Raw genomic sequence first — 16507 nt, 5'->3', positions numbered from 1 at the left:
CAGAGAAGAGCAAAGACTCAAAAATCCCAGTAACAGCATGGTGTTTAGAGGCAAAAACTGGCCTATGATAAACATACCAGGATATGCAATGGAAATCTGCAACCAGGGACTAGTAGCCAACCTGTGATTCAACAAATTGACGCGAGTATAACTGAATTTTGAAAAAAGTCCATTTTATTGCCTTCTTTTTGTAAAATGTAATGGCTTGCAAGTAAAAAGAGCTTTCAAACTTTTATACCTCAAAAAAAAAAAAAAAACCTAATTCCTTTGTCTCTTTTTAAAAAGTGAATGCTGTATATTTCAGGAAAGCCTGATGAAGGCCTCACTCTGAAAAGCTGCAGAATCATCCCTCCTTATAATTATATATTAGAACTGAGAAAAGAACTATCAAAACATGGTTCTAATCATGTCAATATACTATTATACCAAATGCCAAGAGCAAAACTTAATTTCACACTTTTAATGTGAAGTCTAACTGCATCAATATATACTCCTAAGCCATTATAAAAAAAACATTTTCTTGCACACATGTAATCGTGCAAGACTAGTCTTGTGGTTATCCATGCTCATACCAAGAATGGACAAGGCAAAATCTAAAATTTTCATCTTCACAGATAATAGGTTCACACAAGCACAGTTTCCTGTGCGTTAATGTTAGCTGCATGTGGAAATCCACTATTTCTGGAAGAAAAGAGCCCTGAGCGACCAGTTGGAAGCCTGGTGTTTCAATAAGCAACAGRTGTCTAATTAATATGGCAAAGTCATAAGATGCATTTAAGCAGGTTGAAAAAGCAGATGGGCATTTTCTTTCTAAGGCTTAAAAAGAATAGCAATTCTCATACAGCACCTACAGCCTCCGCTGGAAAAGCGAAAGATGGGGCCACAAAATCCAGCAAAGGTCTTTAATAACACTGAGCAATAATGTGAGGGTCACCGCCTTGAAGGATATGAAAAAGGTACCATGTAAAGTCTAAAGTGTCACTAAGTGTCGGTAGTGACATCATTTCTGGTAGCATTTTAATAGCGACAAAATAATTGCATGATGTAAGGGTATACGAACTCAGCTTTTGATTTTTATACTTTTTTTTTTTTAAAACATAAACTGCTATATTATATTACATAGTCAGGAAGCACAAAGTAGAAATTGTAATCATTAGCCCCCAATAACATGAGAAAAATACCTTAATTAAAAAAAATAAAAATAAAAATCACACACACAAAGTTACACAAATCCTGAAAGTATATTATAAACTCCTTGAGCCACAGACCTGCTCATCTTGACTGGGGACTCAGGGGCCATACAAACTCATAAGTCTTATAAATGTAACTGCTGGAAGGATTCTGTATATGTAATCAAACTTCGCATGTTACACACCACATTTAAAACCCTGCTTTAACACTCTCACCACATTATAAAGAAAACCCTATACACCTTAACATTCACATGTCCAATTTAAAACCTAAGCAAAGTCCAAACAATTTGAAGAAAGCCAACTTAATTTTTARTTTTGAATGATGGAACAAGGTACTTCAGTAGGTCCTGACTCAGTACTGTAATAACTCAAAAAATGACTTGACATAACAACTTCAAACTTCTCATACCCTTATCTTTGCTAAACATAGATATAGGCTACTTCTGAACAAAACACACATACCCAGAGCACCACGTTAAACTTATTAGATCAAACAGATCATACATGTTTCAGCAAATCATACATGTTTCAGCAAACTTACTAATAACTAGCACATGCTGCAAACAGTGTGATGATGTCAACATGATTCAGAGATACACAAACCATAGCTTCACAATAATATACAAATAGGTACAAAATTAATTATTTCTAAACACAATGCCATATATACACCATCACCAAATAAACATGTAGACAATAGTCTTTCTAAATATTTCCAAAGGTGTTCGATCTTACATTCTCAGCCCATACACATGGCCCAAGACAATAGCATAAAACCAACTATTGTTAAGAATCCCTCAGAAAATCATGCACAAAGAAAGTAACTCAAAAAACACGTACAACCATTTGTTAAACAGGCCCTCATTCTTACCGTATCAAAAAAAAAAAAAAAAAAAAAGGTCAGTCTTACCTGGTCTTTCCACTTTGATAACTTCAGCCCCTAGATCTCCCAAATTCATTGTGGCAAAGGGCCCTGCAAGCACCCTGCAATATTTAAAAATAATAATAATAATAGGTTTCCTTCATTGCTTTATCACAGTATTTGCATCTAGACAGACTGTTCCGAACTACAAACAAACACAAACCTTGTTAGATCAAGAATTTTCACACCATCCAATGGCTTTACATTACTAGCACCTGGCAAGAAACAGAGAACAGTAACTTAACTCTTGAATCCTCTGCTAAGACGTTTCTCACTGGAAAGCTGAAACACTGCTTTTATGGCTTGCTCACACCATCCTCCCTCATCTCTCTTCCCCTTCTAAAGGGTAATAAAGCCTTCTTCACAGGTATGATTTGAGGATTATATAACATGAGTAACACCCTTCAAAGTTGGAAAACCTTATGGTCAACATTGTAGAAATAGCCTGAACACCTAGCAATTTTGCAAAAAGCTACTTTAAAGAAGATATTTAAATGTGCCTACTACTTAAACTCACATAGTTTTCAAAGATTTACCCAAGCATAGCAAACATCATCAAAATGACCCATGAACTAAAAATAATGGCTAACAGACCAATGCAAGGCACAATATCCTCAGCAGCAAATCAGTTTGACATATGGTGACCTATGCACTTGCAGCATGCAGTTTCTACATTTCCAAAATGAGGTTTACAAAACTGAAGGCAGAACCAAGGAAATATTTGTTCTGCCTTTCAACAGCAAATACACATCCAAGATAACTACTAGGAAATCATAATGCTTTACTCCTTTCCCTCACCTAACTCTCAAAAGCAACAGCAGTGGCAATAAAACTCATAGATAGGGCAAGCAATCTTGTAATCTAGACCACAGGTTTGTCAAAGATCTCTTTAGTGACCCTGAGTAAGTCAATTATCTTCTGCGAACTCAATTTCTTTAATTGCAAAATGGGGATAAAAACACTGCCCCCGCGGGGATTGCAATTTCATTGCTATTTGTAAGGTGGTCTAATGTCACAAAAGAATTAGAAAGCACTGGCTGATAACATCACAAAAATTAGCACAAACCATGAGAAGCATCTCTTTTGTGTGTATTTGCCCAGATACAAGAAAGCAATGCAAAACATGCAGAAAACAACAAATCCGAGCACAGACTTCCTTGGAGAACAGGAAGAGGAAAGGAACTACAGCCCCTCAAAGTGCCTGAGCAGTTCAGTGCATTTCTTACGTCACGTCAAAGTCATGCAGCAGTGAAGGCCTGTTTCACCCCCTCCACGCTCTTCCTTCTACCTGATCAGAGCCACCCTTCACGATCACCAAGAAAGAAAAAAAGAAAGCCATCAGAAGCATGTCCCATCTTCTTTTTTTTCTGGCTAGCCTCAGAGCAGGCACACATCCAAAGCTAATCATTCTTCTCTGAAGTATTTTTGTTGATATTCTGGCTCAATATACTCAAAATGCTCACAAATACAAACTCATATTTTCTCCAGCATTTTTCCCTTTAATTATTTTAGTAACTTAATGATTGAAACAAAATCCACCCTCCCAGCTGTAACTGTACCATATTTACAAACTATTTATTCCTTTGATTCTTATATTTGCTGTAAACTGGAAACCTATGTGTATCTTTTACAAACATCTCTGCTGAAGAAAAGAATAAACGGATCCAGTTACTGTCTCAAGATGACTTAAACTTTTTAGTTCAGCTCACTAGGGCGTCCCAAGGTTGGCCGATCTTTTAACAATATGAATAAGCAATCAACAGAGAGACCGTTCCATAGTAGAACGGATTAATTTTAATTCCTTGATCTCCAAAAAAGTTTTCCTTCATACTTTTAAAAGACAGAGGCAAACACTGGGAAGAGGGCTCATTAGTTCTCCACATTCAGTACTTTCACACCGACGCAAATTAACTGCAAGTAAGTAATTCCACTCCAATTACTTCCAACTCCAGAAGAAAATCACTCCTTAAGTCTCTCCTCTGACCACACGATCAATACTTTTTAATTCATACACGCAGGGGGTAATGATCAAGTCTAGCACTACTGCGGATAAATTCACCGAGCACTCACTGTCCGCTCACACCAGGGACGCATTTGGCACATTCACCTCAGGAAACAAAAACACAAGCTTCCTCCAGTTCGAATGCAATTGTTGCTATTTTTCTATGTTATCTAAGAAYGGGAAAATCTGAAAGCCAGACCTGCTGTTTAGTCAACCAATGGGAACTGATTTTACTGTGACTTGTTTTTATTTTTCCTTTAAAAACAAAAGAACTGTTTGAAGTCACGAGTTCTGCAACCTTAGAAAAATCAGGCCCAAAACTAGCCAGCAGGCACTTTTCCCCGATGGGAGCTTCCTGAATACCTGACACCCTCTCCGCCAGGGGCAACCGGGAACTGCGGGGAGCTGGCGATGCGGCACAACCGACGGGCAAAGTCCAATTGCGGCCTCCCTTGGCGAAAGCCCGGAGGCGAGCAGAGAGCGAAACCGCGGCGGGGAAAGACTAAGGAGGCGATGACACCCGCCGCGGACCGCAGGGCCACGGAACGAGCCTACCAGCGAGGGGCACAGGGCGCTGAGGGCGGCCGGGGACGGGGGGCGCTGGCACGGGGCGCCCCCAACCTCCTCCTTCGCAGCCCGGGGGCCGGGACCGCCGCGCCGCCGCGGCGGTTAACGGTCCCTGCCCCGCGCGCGCACCCCAGCGAACGGCTCGCACTGGCGCCGACCCCGAGCCGCCGCCAGAGCACAGCGGCGCGCAAAGAGGGACCCATGGCGGTGCGAGGAGGGGGGCGCGGTGCGGCTACCTGCCGGGGGGACACCCCCGCTGCGCGCCCCGCCGCCGTTTCTAGGCGGGGGGGGGGCGGCGCTCAGGGCTTGGGGGCAGCGCGGCGAGGCGCCGCCAGCAGCCGTGGGGTACAGGCTCTTCCACAGCCTGCCGCTGCGGCAGCTCCTTCTTCCCAGCCCCGCGCTCAGCATCCCCGCTCGCTGCTGCCCGCCGGGTGGGGGGATAGGGGAGAACAGGCACGGCACAGCCGCTGAGAGCGAGGCGCTAGCGACACCCTCACGTCGCCGGGCGGCTCGGCGAGCGTCGCGGAAAGGTGCGCATAAGCCCGCAGCACGCAGGCGCGCTCCGCCGCCGCGCCCCCGCTCCCGCTCTGCGGGAGCGTGAAATTGTTCCTGGGCCGCGGCCGTGCGCAGGCGCGGTGTGCACCTCCCCGCTGGCAGCGCCCCGCCCCGCCCGTCCTGAGGGGGCTCTGACGGGCGCTTCTGCTGGGTGCAGGCTGATTCGTGTTTCGTACAGAGCAAGAAAGGTTCGGTTGCCTGAAGCGTGGCGTTCCTGCGCAGATGGAAGAGGGGAGCCCCTCTTGCACCAGCGCTTTCATAGAGCTAGCGTAGGCCTGCTTGTCACATTGGATCTGTAAGGCATTTCCAGCGAGGTTGCCCGGGTTTGTTGGTTGTGTTCCTCTTCTTAGCATCAAGCAGCCCAGCATTAGGTAACCCTCTGACCAGACAGGCCTCCCGCTGCTGATCCTGCTAAAAGCTGGTGACTAGCATGTGCTACCAGAGAGCTGCACTGTTACTGCTGTATCTTCCTGAATAAATGGTTGCTAGAATATAAAGAATACAAGGCTAGGCCCTGGAAAACTCATACTGAGACCAGAGGCTCTTGTAAAAGTTGAGGAAAACATTAACAATCTTCTTTTACTCTTCTTAATGTGTAGGACACAGGTGGTTGGCCTTAATAAATAGGGAATGTGTTGCAGATGTTGCATCAGTGATTCCAATTAGTATTTAAGGGGAATCTAAACCCTCAGTATTTATTCAAGGCATATCAAGGTTTTTTTATGAGGTAACTAGTTCCTGGACAAATCAATGTTTCATAGATAGAAACTAGTATTTCCAGTTTGCTGTACTGATGAACATACAACATTGTCAAGATGGGATGCAAATAAAATAGCTCACAACAGTTTTCCATGTTTACAAGTTAGGGAGTTGGACTGCATGCCAATTAAATAGTTTGACTAGCATTTGTTACCAATGCTAGGTAGATCATCTGTATTAGTTTTACTTCATTAAAGTTGTAAGATTACTTGCACTGTAAGCCCTTCCTTTCAGTTAAATATCAATGGAAGGGTTAAGTTGAATGGACCCTTTAAGTGATTCCTCCCTGAGCTAAGTACTTTCAGACTATTTTTAGACTGTGTTAGGATAGAGTGGAAGGCTTGTTCTATGAAAACCATGGTGTCTTCTGCTCTGTAATAGGATAAAAAAGCCTGTATGGAAGTTCAGAATTTGTTTTTGAGAAGCACCCTGTGAGGACGACAGCTGCATCTCAAGAATAGACAAGACTTCTCACTGCTTGAAAATAAGCATTATGAATAGCACAGTCTTAAAAAATATTGTGTGACAGAGGTCTTGAATGCTGAGGAAGAACATAGGGAATATATTCAAGTTGACAGGTTTGTTGACTGGACATGCTATGTGTAGTAAAAAGTATGACAAAGATGCTGACAATTGTAGAAGCAGTTAGGATTTGTCTAAAATAAGAAACTCATCGGCAAAACTATCCCAGTATAACCCAACATGTGTGTAACAGCAGTATCTATTTCTAATTAGTTTGGTGTGAAAATTGTTTAAATTAAAAAAAACTGTCATCTGCAATAAGGCTGGTCAGAGCTGGATAAATTGTGGATAAATTATCTTGCGTAGACATGGCTTTCCTTGTGTGTATAACGATAGTAGCTAGAAAACTGATCTTCTAGAGATGATAAAACAGTAACGGATTAGCACAAGATTTCTTAAGTGAACAGGCTTAATCTCTGTATTTTACATCTGCCACACTATCGCTCCCTRTCTTCACAGGGAACTTGCACAGAAAACTCGTGAAACTGAGTTGAGAGCAGATTTCATTGAGAATCACAGAATAGCTGGGGCTGGAAGGGACCTCTGGAGATCATCTGGTCCAACCTCCTGTGCTCAAGCAGGATCACCTAGAGCAGGTTGCCCAGGACCATGTCCAGTCAGGTTTTGAATATTTCCAGGGAAGGAGACTCCGTAACCTCTCTGGGCAATGTGTTCCAGTGTTCAATCACCCTCACAGTGAAGAAGTGGGGGGGTTTTATGTGAGAAAGGGAGTTATCTCCATTGCCAAAAAAAAAGAAGTTTCAAGACCAAGAAAAAGCAGAACTGGTAGACCAAGCACAGGAACAAACAGCTTATTTTGTTGGCTAACTTGTTTTTTAAATGAAAAAAACCTTAATGGAACTTGAAGGCTGAAAATTGAATACAGGGAAAGAAAACATAGTAAGAAAACAAAGTCAAATACTGCATCKAGCTCCAATACAGTACAGGGTGTTTCCCCTATGTAGTGGCTTATGCTACTGTTCTGAAAGCGCTATTTAACAATCATTTGTTGCATGTGCTAAAAATGAGTTGTGCTGTGTTGCATCGATGTAAATCTAAAATCTCTTTAATATTTTTCACCGAGGGCTTCAGTATTTACACTAATATAGCTAAGAACAGAACTGGAATGCCATAAATAACACTTAAACTGAGTTTATGTTGTTAAATATGATGTTCTTCTCCAAGTGAACATTTTCCCCAAATTTTATGCATGTCTCGTTGTTGGAACTGTTCTACTGAAGAAATGCTGTCAGTTCAAACTGACTTTAAAAAATACATTCAAATAAATTACTCTTTTAAATGTGTCACTATATGTGGTTTTAGTTGGGACTATTATGATGTATACAGTATTTGCAGGTTTGTATCTTAAAAGACTGCTCAAGAAAAGAGTGCAAATAGGCATATCTGAGGTGCCATAAAAGGTTAGGCAAATACTTGTTTTACAAAGATTGATTTTGTTGAGCTTCATCAACTATAGCTCTATGAGCATTCACTTGCAACTATACAAAATCCATAAATACTGGGCTTTATTATTATGCCTTTAATTTGAATTAACAGGTAGGTGTAGCTATTACTGATCTTCTAAGGCTATTTCTAATTATTCATTTTCAGCTTTAAAAAGCATTAAGTTCCTCAGGGTCTTTACAGCAAATCCCTGTTTTAACACTGATGAGTCACCAGCCCTATCTTCTACTCTCGTCACAGAAAAGGGGTTACGCGATCAAAAGCGGGATTTACCACTGGGAGCTCTGAGGCACCACGAGGAAACGCCCCAAGGAGCGAGGGAGGTGTAATTAACGCAGAGATGTCCGTCTAGGGGGCCCGCCGTGAAGCAGTGCATGCACGGCGCAAACGCTCCTCTCAGAGGTTAACAACCCCCGCTTCTTCCCTCCCCGCGCTGCTCTGCGCCCTTCAGCGCCAGGAGCCGCCCCGAGCTGGCGCAGCAGCCGTTGGGCGCCGCGCGCAGGAACCAACCGCTGCCGCCGCCAACGTCGTACTCCCCGCTTCGCCTTCCCCCCACCCCGGAACCTTTTGAGCCCGGAACCTTCCGGCCGCGTGACGGGGGAGGGGAGGGAGAAAAAAAAAGCGACGTCGCCGCTTCGAGGCGCCGAGCGGGGCGAGGCCGTTGCGCAGGTTTAATTCTTTTCCGCCATCCCGAGGCCATGTACCGGCAGGGCTTCCGCCCCCCCACCCCTCCGTACGCGGGCGGCGGGTTCCGGAGCCCTCCCTCCGCCGACGGCCCCATGCCAGCTTCGCCCCGGGGCTACGGGAGCCCCCACCGCACGCCGCCCTACGGCCACCGGCCTGGGCCCTACGGCAGCGGCCACTCGCCCCGAAGCCACGGTTTCCACGGCGGCGGCGGCGGGCGGTTCGGGAGCCCGTCGGCGGGGGGCCAGACCCCGCGCAGGCCGCAGGGCGCCAGCCCCCGGTACCCGGCTCCCTACGGCGGCAAATCCCCGGTTGGAGCTGCCCAGCACCCGCAGCAGCACAAGCGCTCGCCCGGGGGCTACCAAAGGCACTACCAGGTATGGGGAAGGGCGGTGAGGGTGACAGGCCTGCGCCTCCGCACGGCGGGCAGGGGAGGGGAAGGGGGAGCTGCTGCTGCTGCCGCCGCGCCGCCGAGCAGGGGCCCTCAGCCCGCAGGGGAGAGCACGCCGGGGGCTTGCGGCCGGGCGCAGCATACTTCTCCTCCAGCTCGATTTTCACGAGAAAGACAGGCTTGCACCGCACAGAACAATATCCAGCCTCCCCCCGGTAGAGAGGGAGAAGAGACCCTGATTCAGGCAGCTGAATCAGGAAATCCTGCTCAGGAAAGGGAAGAGGGCCCCAAGCCTGTCTGAGGCCCAAAGTGAAGAGACAAGGTCCCATAAGAGTGTAGCTTTCCTCCTTTTCATATTCTGACAAGTGAAGGTGGAGGAAAAAAAAAAACAAACATCACCCTTAACTGCAGCAAACATCTTTCCGTTCTATTCACTGCTCTTGGATCAGTTTTCTTTAAAAGAAGAGGGAGAAGTTGTATGCTTTAACTTTGCCTATGATGTCTCACATGATGGAAGCTGCTGTATATGCACACAAAGCTTTCTGAGATATGAGAAAAGTAAGGAATGCTCTACTAAAGAGAATTAAGCTGAAGTTACTTTAAACTGAAATGACAGCATCTGCTGGATAATAGAGCATCTACGTGAAGTCTTACGCATTGCACTGAAAGTTTTAATATATATAGTTTTCCCCAAGGGTTATCAACAAGTTCTGAGTTGTTTGAGTTTTCAGATGGTTTGGTTGGGGTATGTGACTTGCAGTGAAGATAGGCATGACAGTTCTTGAGATGATGTCACTTTTATGAATGTAGCTGGCTATATGCAATATTAGAAGAACCTTAAACTAAAAGGGTAAGAAATGATATTTGCAGTACAGACAGTGGTAGAATTTTCAGATGCTCTTATTGACATTTTAAGGAAAGGGTAATAATGAAGTCTAATCTTAATATAGACTAGTAAAATACAAAGCAACCCTTTCATTCAAAAATATGGTCTGATTATTTTCTACCATGTGGATGGCTATCTTACAGCAATCTCATTGTTGGTGGAAGAGGATCATTATGAACGTTACACATTTTCTTCAACACAATATCTAAAGCTCTCCCAGTGCAGATGCATACAAATTGCTTAAACTTCGATATCTGTTCAAAAAGGCAAAGGATGTGGGGTTCCTGCCACAGTAGTACCTCATTTTTGCATTAAAATGGCTCTGGCAGATTTGGTAGGGGTTTTAGTCACAGATGTCTAATCTACCTACAGAAGATCACGCTTTCGTTGTTCACTTAAGTGTGCTTTTTAGAAAGCCTTTCTCAAACTTACTGAGTGAATATGTAGGAATCTTTTTGCCTCTATTTTTAGTCAGAAGTGTTTTATGTCAGGAACTGAGGGTAGAAACGGTCTCACTGGCTCCATCCTTGGCTTTAGGAAACCTGGCAGTGACATAAAGAAGGTATAGATTTGAATCCAGTCACAGGGTAACAGAGATTGTCACAACACTTTCCCTTTTCCCCTTTCCTTCCACAGACCTTGTGAGTAGTTTAGAAGTATTGGCCAGGTAGTGCTATTTTTTAGGACTAGAAGGACATTTGTATTCCTGTAACTTCACCTAGGACTAAGCTAATGTGTATGTATTTGTACGTTTATACACATTGGGGGGTTTGGCTGGGAAAAGAACAGAGGCAATCATGGAGGGGGGAAATCTCTTAAACCAAGATTCCCCATTTTGTTTGGCATGGGCAACAATACCAAACATTTTGCAGATGCCATCATAGTTATCTTTTTCTGTCTAGCTTCAGTTAAGCCTTCCAGTAACTTTTAACGTACCATTCAAGACTGTCCCTACAAAGTAGTGCATGTCTAAATCAGGCAGTAGAACTTAGTTCAGAGACTACTTGAGCTAGTGGTGACAAATGTAGCATGCCTCCCAGGTGCCACATTTCACAGTATAGACATGCCTGTAATCTCCTGTAAATGTAGACCTTTGTGATAAGAGAAATGAACTGTTCCATAAAGACTTCAGTAATTGTAATAAAGAATCTCAGTGCATGAGTCCATGAGTAGATTTAGCTAGGGGTTTTATTGCACGCTCTAAACTTTGAATTTCTGTTGGGGGCAATAGACTGGTTATTGCCTTTTCTTCTGTAGACTCCATTTTTAAGAGAAATGCTCTTGAAGTTTATGACACTACTGTCATCTTTGAGATTAAAATCTTAAGTGACCCTTTAAAATCTCTCATCAGGAAATCCAAAAGACAGTTTATATTTACTTTAGAGTTTTATTTTATGTCATGTCATTAGTATTCTGTGCTCATTTTTGTGCTTGTAGACTTTCATTTTCTAACATGGACAGAAAGCCTAGAGGAAGAACATAGCTTAAGAACAGTTTTCCAAAATGGCTGATTTACCTTTATGTGGCCAATACTTTACTAAGCTTTCTGTCTTTCCACAGACATTTGCCTACTTCTAAATTTTATGCCAACAAGTTTGTTGAAAGTCTCGAACATAATCACCTCTTAAAATTAATATAGAATATAGAGTTTCCCCTTCTACACTGAACAGGAGTTAGTGAAACAGTAGCTAGTAGTGGTGAGGGGTTGAATATTGTTCCAGAATGTACAAAATCTTGCAAAATGGTACAGTTGTGATTTCTGTATCTTTGTGCATCTGTGAGCAGCTAAAATTACATCCATTGAAACAGGCTGATAAAGGGAGTGATTTTTCAAGGGAAAATTACCACATTCATTAACATGTTAACAAACAGACACAGAAGGCAGTTCCTTTCCTACTGTTTAGAAATATYTGCTGTCTGGAAGGATTTTTTTTGTATTGTATTGAGAATAGGTTGACCTTATCTTTAAGGAAAAGTTAATGATGACAGGCCATTGGCACCAGCAGAGATTTGGACCAACACTAATGACAGTAAAATATAAAGTTTTTGTTTGTTTTTGTAAGATGTATTTAGCACCAGTTTTTCTTGCACAAAATGGTGTTACTTGCACAGGTAGGGTTATATGTTTCCTTTCTCCACAGGCCTATAATGTAATTACGCACCTTTTGATTTTTTTCTTAAGAAAAGAGCATATAATGACTAGCATTCTGAAACAAGAAATTAATATCACATGCTTAAATTTAACACTAATTGAAGCAGTCGGTCTTGAGTTACATCGTAATACATTTCCTAGACTTCAAACATGCAAATAGATCAGTGTTTCTGATGCCCTGCATTATACTGTAGTGAAATTTAATACTATAAAATAAATCCATCCAAAATAATCTTACCATTGAATTATTTTGTTCTCCCACTGGATACTGCAAATCCAGTTATGTCAGGTTGGCTTTCTTCTGAGTGCTGCAAACTGGACATAACATGAAAAAAACTCCACGCACAAACTATCTTACAATATAGAAGTTACAGGGTTTCTACTAAACATGGTGTTTTAATGAGTTAATTTTTGATTTTAAAGATATAATGCACTGTGTAGTAGAGTGCTTTATTACTTAATGTGAGCGCTTACAGGACATTAATGCAACTTTTACTAGTGCATGCTGACTTGCTCTAGGAACTCATTGTCCCTTGGAAAGTTTTTAGGTGTATTCTGTGTGATTCTCTGATCTTTTCCCCTTGGTTTAGGTACAATACTTCAGAGTACTTCTCTACCTTTTAGTGATTTTTCTCGTTTGAGACCATCATTATCTAATTGCACTACGAAAGACTAAATCAGATGCCCTGTAAATTAGAGTTGGATATTCCTGTGTTTGGCTGTGTATCCATTATCATCAGCATTTAGGAGTTCTAGAAAAGTACTTACTGGGACCATACAAGTAGGCTGCTCCTGCTGCAGCACATTTTCAGAAACTGGCTCAAGACTAAGTAGTTTCTAAAGAATTTTGTCCTGGCTAAGCATAAGGGCCTTAACTCTATGGTGCCATTTCTCATTTTTACCCAGATATTGTTTCATATGATCAATTTAGGTACATAGATTCTGTAGGGCTTATTACTCGCATTCAAACACCATCCCCTCTGCTCCCAAAAGCCAGAAAATTAAGCCTTTAATCAGTGTTTTTACCCTCCCTTACAAAGGCAGATGCTGATTATTTGCCTCAGGGAATCCTGTTCTTCTAATCATTCAGAATGCAATAGGCTTATTTGTCAACTAACTTTTGTGTATCTGTAGTATTCGGTCATTTAACTCAGTCTGGTTGAAACAAGCCAATATAAATGAATGCAACTTCCTCTTGTAGATAAAACCTCACTTTTTTAGGGAAGGATGCATCTCATGCTACTTTGTATAATTCATTCATCTTTTTGTCTCAAAGTATAATTGGCATAGCCATATGTGATACTTAGCTTTCTTGCTTAGAAGAATAGCCTCTCTGCATGRGTACATCCCTCATATATTGAAAGAATTCATGACCTCCAAGAAATATCGCTTTAGTAATCGAGGAGGGATAGGAAGACTTTGGAATAACCAGCAAGGTTAGATTGGCCTGTGCAGGAGACTACAAGAATGCCAAAAGAGATTTTATTTACCATGTTTCCACGTAAAGATAACACTTAACTGGAGTTGTTTGGGAGCACTGACAGTGACTGCACATCATGCTTAGATAAATCTTTATCCAAATTAGACTTTCCATGCACTGTTTATTTAGAGGCTGTCAGGGACATTACTCAGAAAAGTGCTTTAAAAGAATAACTTTTAAACCTGCTCCTTTTTGTGTTTGATTTTAGGTATTTACAAACTTTTTTGGGGGGTGGGGAAAGACACAAATCTGTTGCTCTATGAAACAAATCAGAATAAAAGAACAATGGATGATACTTACAGGAGAAAAAGAGTATAGAAATTTCCTTTACATCATGGCCCTCTTAAGATCTGCAGCAGGTTTGTAGACACAGTTTTGGTTGTCCTTGATCTTAAAAAAAGTTCAAATATGAAAGCTGCAGGCAAAAGTTTTTCTTTCTATGCAATTGATGCTTAATCACTGATTACTGTAGTAATGCCATCCAGATTTGCATATCAAAAGAAAGTCATCTGCTCTCAAATTTGACAAAATACTAATTTGGTTAAAACAGGGTATTTTTCACAGTAAGTTCACCAATAAACCAGTATGCTTGGGTCATTTGTAGCTGTTGGCTTTATACAATGCTGAGTTTAATCTTTAAGTACTTAGTATCTGGCTTTTGCTCTTATAAACAGTATTAACTCTCCCTCAGCCTCTGCTCTGTTTTGTTGGTGAGCTTTTGAGTTAGACATGTTGCTGACTTTGTCRGCTTATGAAAACTAGTATCAGGCCTTTTTTTTGCAGTTGTGTGCCAGTGTGAAGAAAATGGGTATTTTGGAGAAGACTTTTTTTTTAAAAAAAAAAAAAACCTTGGTACATCACCATTCATAATTAAAAGTATAACAAAGCTAATATTTTCTGAGGAAGATGCAGTCAGGGAGTAGTAATTATCATTAATAGATCAACTTCAAAGCTCTGCTACATTAGAAGGAAGCTTTTTTTAGCTTGAATTAGACTATTAAATGTTTCTTTACCTGATGGTTTTCTTCCAAAGGGATCACCCAGGACATCTACTCCATTTGGTACAGCGCATGGCAGAGAGAAAAGAGTGTCTAATGATGTGGAAAACTATTACAGACCTTCAATGCTTGAGGACCCATGGGCTGGCCTAGAGCCAGTTTCTGTTACAGACATAAACCAACAATACAGCAGTCAGCAAACAACATATACTGGTAAAAAAGGGAGGTATTTCAGTTAACACTTTTTAAGGCCAAATAACTCCATCTTGTCAGGAAAACTTTGGGACAAAATTTTACATTTACACAAGATGAACAGTATCAAGACCTTAGTTAATGCTTTTATTTGATCACATGTCCACCCTTTTATCCAACTTTTTTTTTTTATTATTGCATTGGATATTTTTATGTATGGGGAGGGAAAAGGAATGGTAAGATAACTTACATTTCTGGCTACGTGGAAGTGCCTACCAGCTTTGAAGAACAAAGTGTTCTTTAATCACCAGCGACTGATTTGTGACTGTTAAAACAGATTTTCATATACTTACCTCTTCCATGCCAGATTGTTAGCCTTTTATTGTTAACTCCTTTAGGAAATGGTATTTTTTTTATGTTTCAACATTTTTAGAATGAAGTAACTTGGAAATACAATAAAGTTTTGTATATCCTTGTTTTGTAATGTATAAAGATTATTTTAGGACTTTTGTTAAGGTGTGCTTATTAAGAGAAATAGTATTAGTGAAATTAGGTGACTTCTGTAAATGTGTTTGTATGCTGTAGTTAATCTCTGATTTTTGTGTACAGTATTTTTTGTTAATTCTAGTGTAAAACAAGTGAAACATGACTTTAAGCCATCTCAGGAAACAAATGTATTGTCTTGGAAAGTTTAATTTGTTAAACCGGCTCTTGAATCATAAACATAATTCTGTAATTATTGACTTTTGTATTTAAAAAAAATCATATTTGGAACAGAATTAGACATTCTTGATCAGAGTAAACCAGTCTGTTTAGTGGCAATTTAAGTTTAACCAACACAAAACACCAGATTTAAATAAATGCAACTGTACTTTCTGGATCTAACCTTTAGAATAGCATAGAATGAATCAAACTTTGTTAAACAGTTGATGTTGGTACATACGTAGCATCTTATTTTTATCGATTTGTATCAAGAGTTTTCAATGTTGCTTTTAATTTTTACCTATGAGTGGCATCTTTGCCTAGAGGAGTCTTGTTTGGTGTGGGTGTGTGTGTGTATGCATGAGCATGTTGTTTTTTCATACTGAAGAGAAAAACAACAGGTTTTTGTTTTAGGGCTTGTCTTTGTACATGTAAGATCCATTCTTAAACCCACTAGTGGACACTTTAATCTAGAATAAATTAGAAATAGTTCTAACTGTAGACATACTCTTAACATGCCATGTTAAGCCTGCAGTAGATACCTATTTTCTTCTGAAAGTACCAGTATTTGTTGATCTTAGCTTTTACACAGCAGGTGGAGGGTGAAAGCTTATTTAAAAAAAAAAAAAAAAAAACTAAAAACATTAATTCAGTTTTCAAACATACATGTTTTGTCTTCAGCTTCTCCTACATTTCACAGAAAAAAATTTTTTTGTGGTCCTAAACTATGGTTAGGTAGAAAAGCACAGGGAATCATATTTGACTGTTTTTAGTAACTTGTCTTTTGCTGAGATACACTAGCCCTGTACTTATTCCAAGTCCATTTCAGGATAAATGTATTAGCTTAGTACCGCCTTCAGGAACAACTTTAAACTGAAAGGAGGAATAACTTGTTGAAGTTTGCTAGCTGAGTCTCTTGTACTTTTACAACCATAATCTAAAGTTTATCACTCATGTCGTCCCTCAGTTGACTTTTGTTGCTTTAATACTACATCCAAGATCTCTGCTCAGAGAAGTGAGATGTAAATGACTTCTTAT

General features: G+C 41.0%; 2 protein-coding genes across 2 annotated transcripts in view; one reads left to right on the top strand and one right to left on the bottom strand.

Annotated features, from left to right (window-relative positions):
• Positions 1-4981, bottom strand: part of SUGCT (succinyl-CoA:glutarate-CoA transferase) — a 334471-nt gene extending 329490 nt beyond the window's left edge. The window contains exons 1-3 of the mRNA XM_026083761.1: positions 4921-4981; positions 2279-2330; positions 2104-2177 (exon numbers count right to left, since the gene is read on the bottom strand). Of these exons, the coding sequence (XP_025939546.1) occupies positions 2104-2152 (49 nt within the window). The 5' untranslated portion in view covers positions 2153-2177; positions 2279-2330; positions 4921-4981. The remainder of the gene's footprint in view (positions 1-2103; positions 2178-2278; positions 2331-4920) is intronic.
• A 3604-nt stretch (positions 4982-8585) lies between these two features.
• On the top strand, positions 8586-15731 carry MPLKIP (M-phase specific PLK1 interacting protein). Its single transcript, XM_026083763.1, has 2 exons — positions 8586-9045; positions 14611-15731. The coding sequence occupies exons 1-2, from the start codon at positions 8683-8685 to the stop codon at positions 14812-14814; spliced, it is 567 nt and encodes a 188-aa protein (XP_025939548.1). The 5' UTR covers positions 8586-8682; the 3' UTR covers positions 14815-15731.
• The last annotated feature ends 776 nt before the right edge of the window (positions 15732-16507 follow it).

Source organism: Apteryx rowi, unplaced genomic scaffold (genome assembly GCF_003343035.1).
Source record: "Apteryx rowi isolate R43461 unplaced genomic scaffold, aptRow1 scaffold_615, whole genome shotgun sequence".
In the NCBI taxonomy this organism is placed as follows: Eukaryota; Metazoa; Chordata; class Aves; order Apterygiformes; family Apterygidae; genus Apteryx; species Apteryx rowi.
The sequence above is the reverse complement of the archived record's forward strand: the minus strand, read 5'-3'. Positions and strand labels throughout refer to the sequence as shown.

Bases quoted from the DNA above. Each gene is read 5' to 3' on its own strand.
- MPLKIP (XM_026083763.1), top strand. From the start codon at position 8,683: ATGTACCGGCAGGGCTTCCGCCCCCCCACCCCTCCGTACGCGGGCGGC. The intron at 9,046-14,610 runs GTATGGGGAAGG...TTTCTTCCAAAG, and splicing joins GCTACCAAAGGCACTACCAG to GGATCACCCAGGACATCTAC.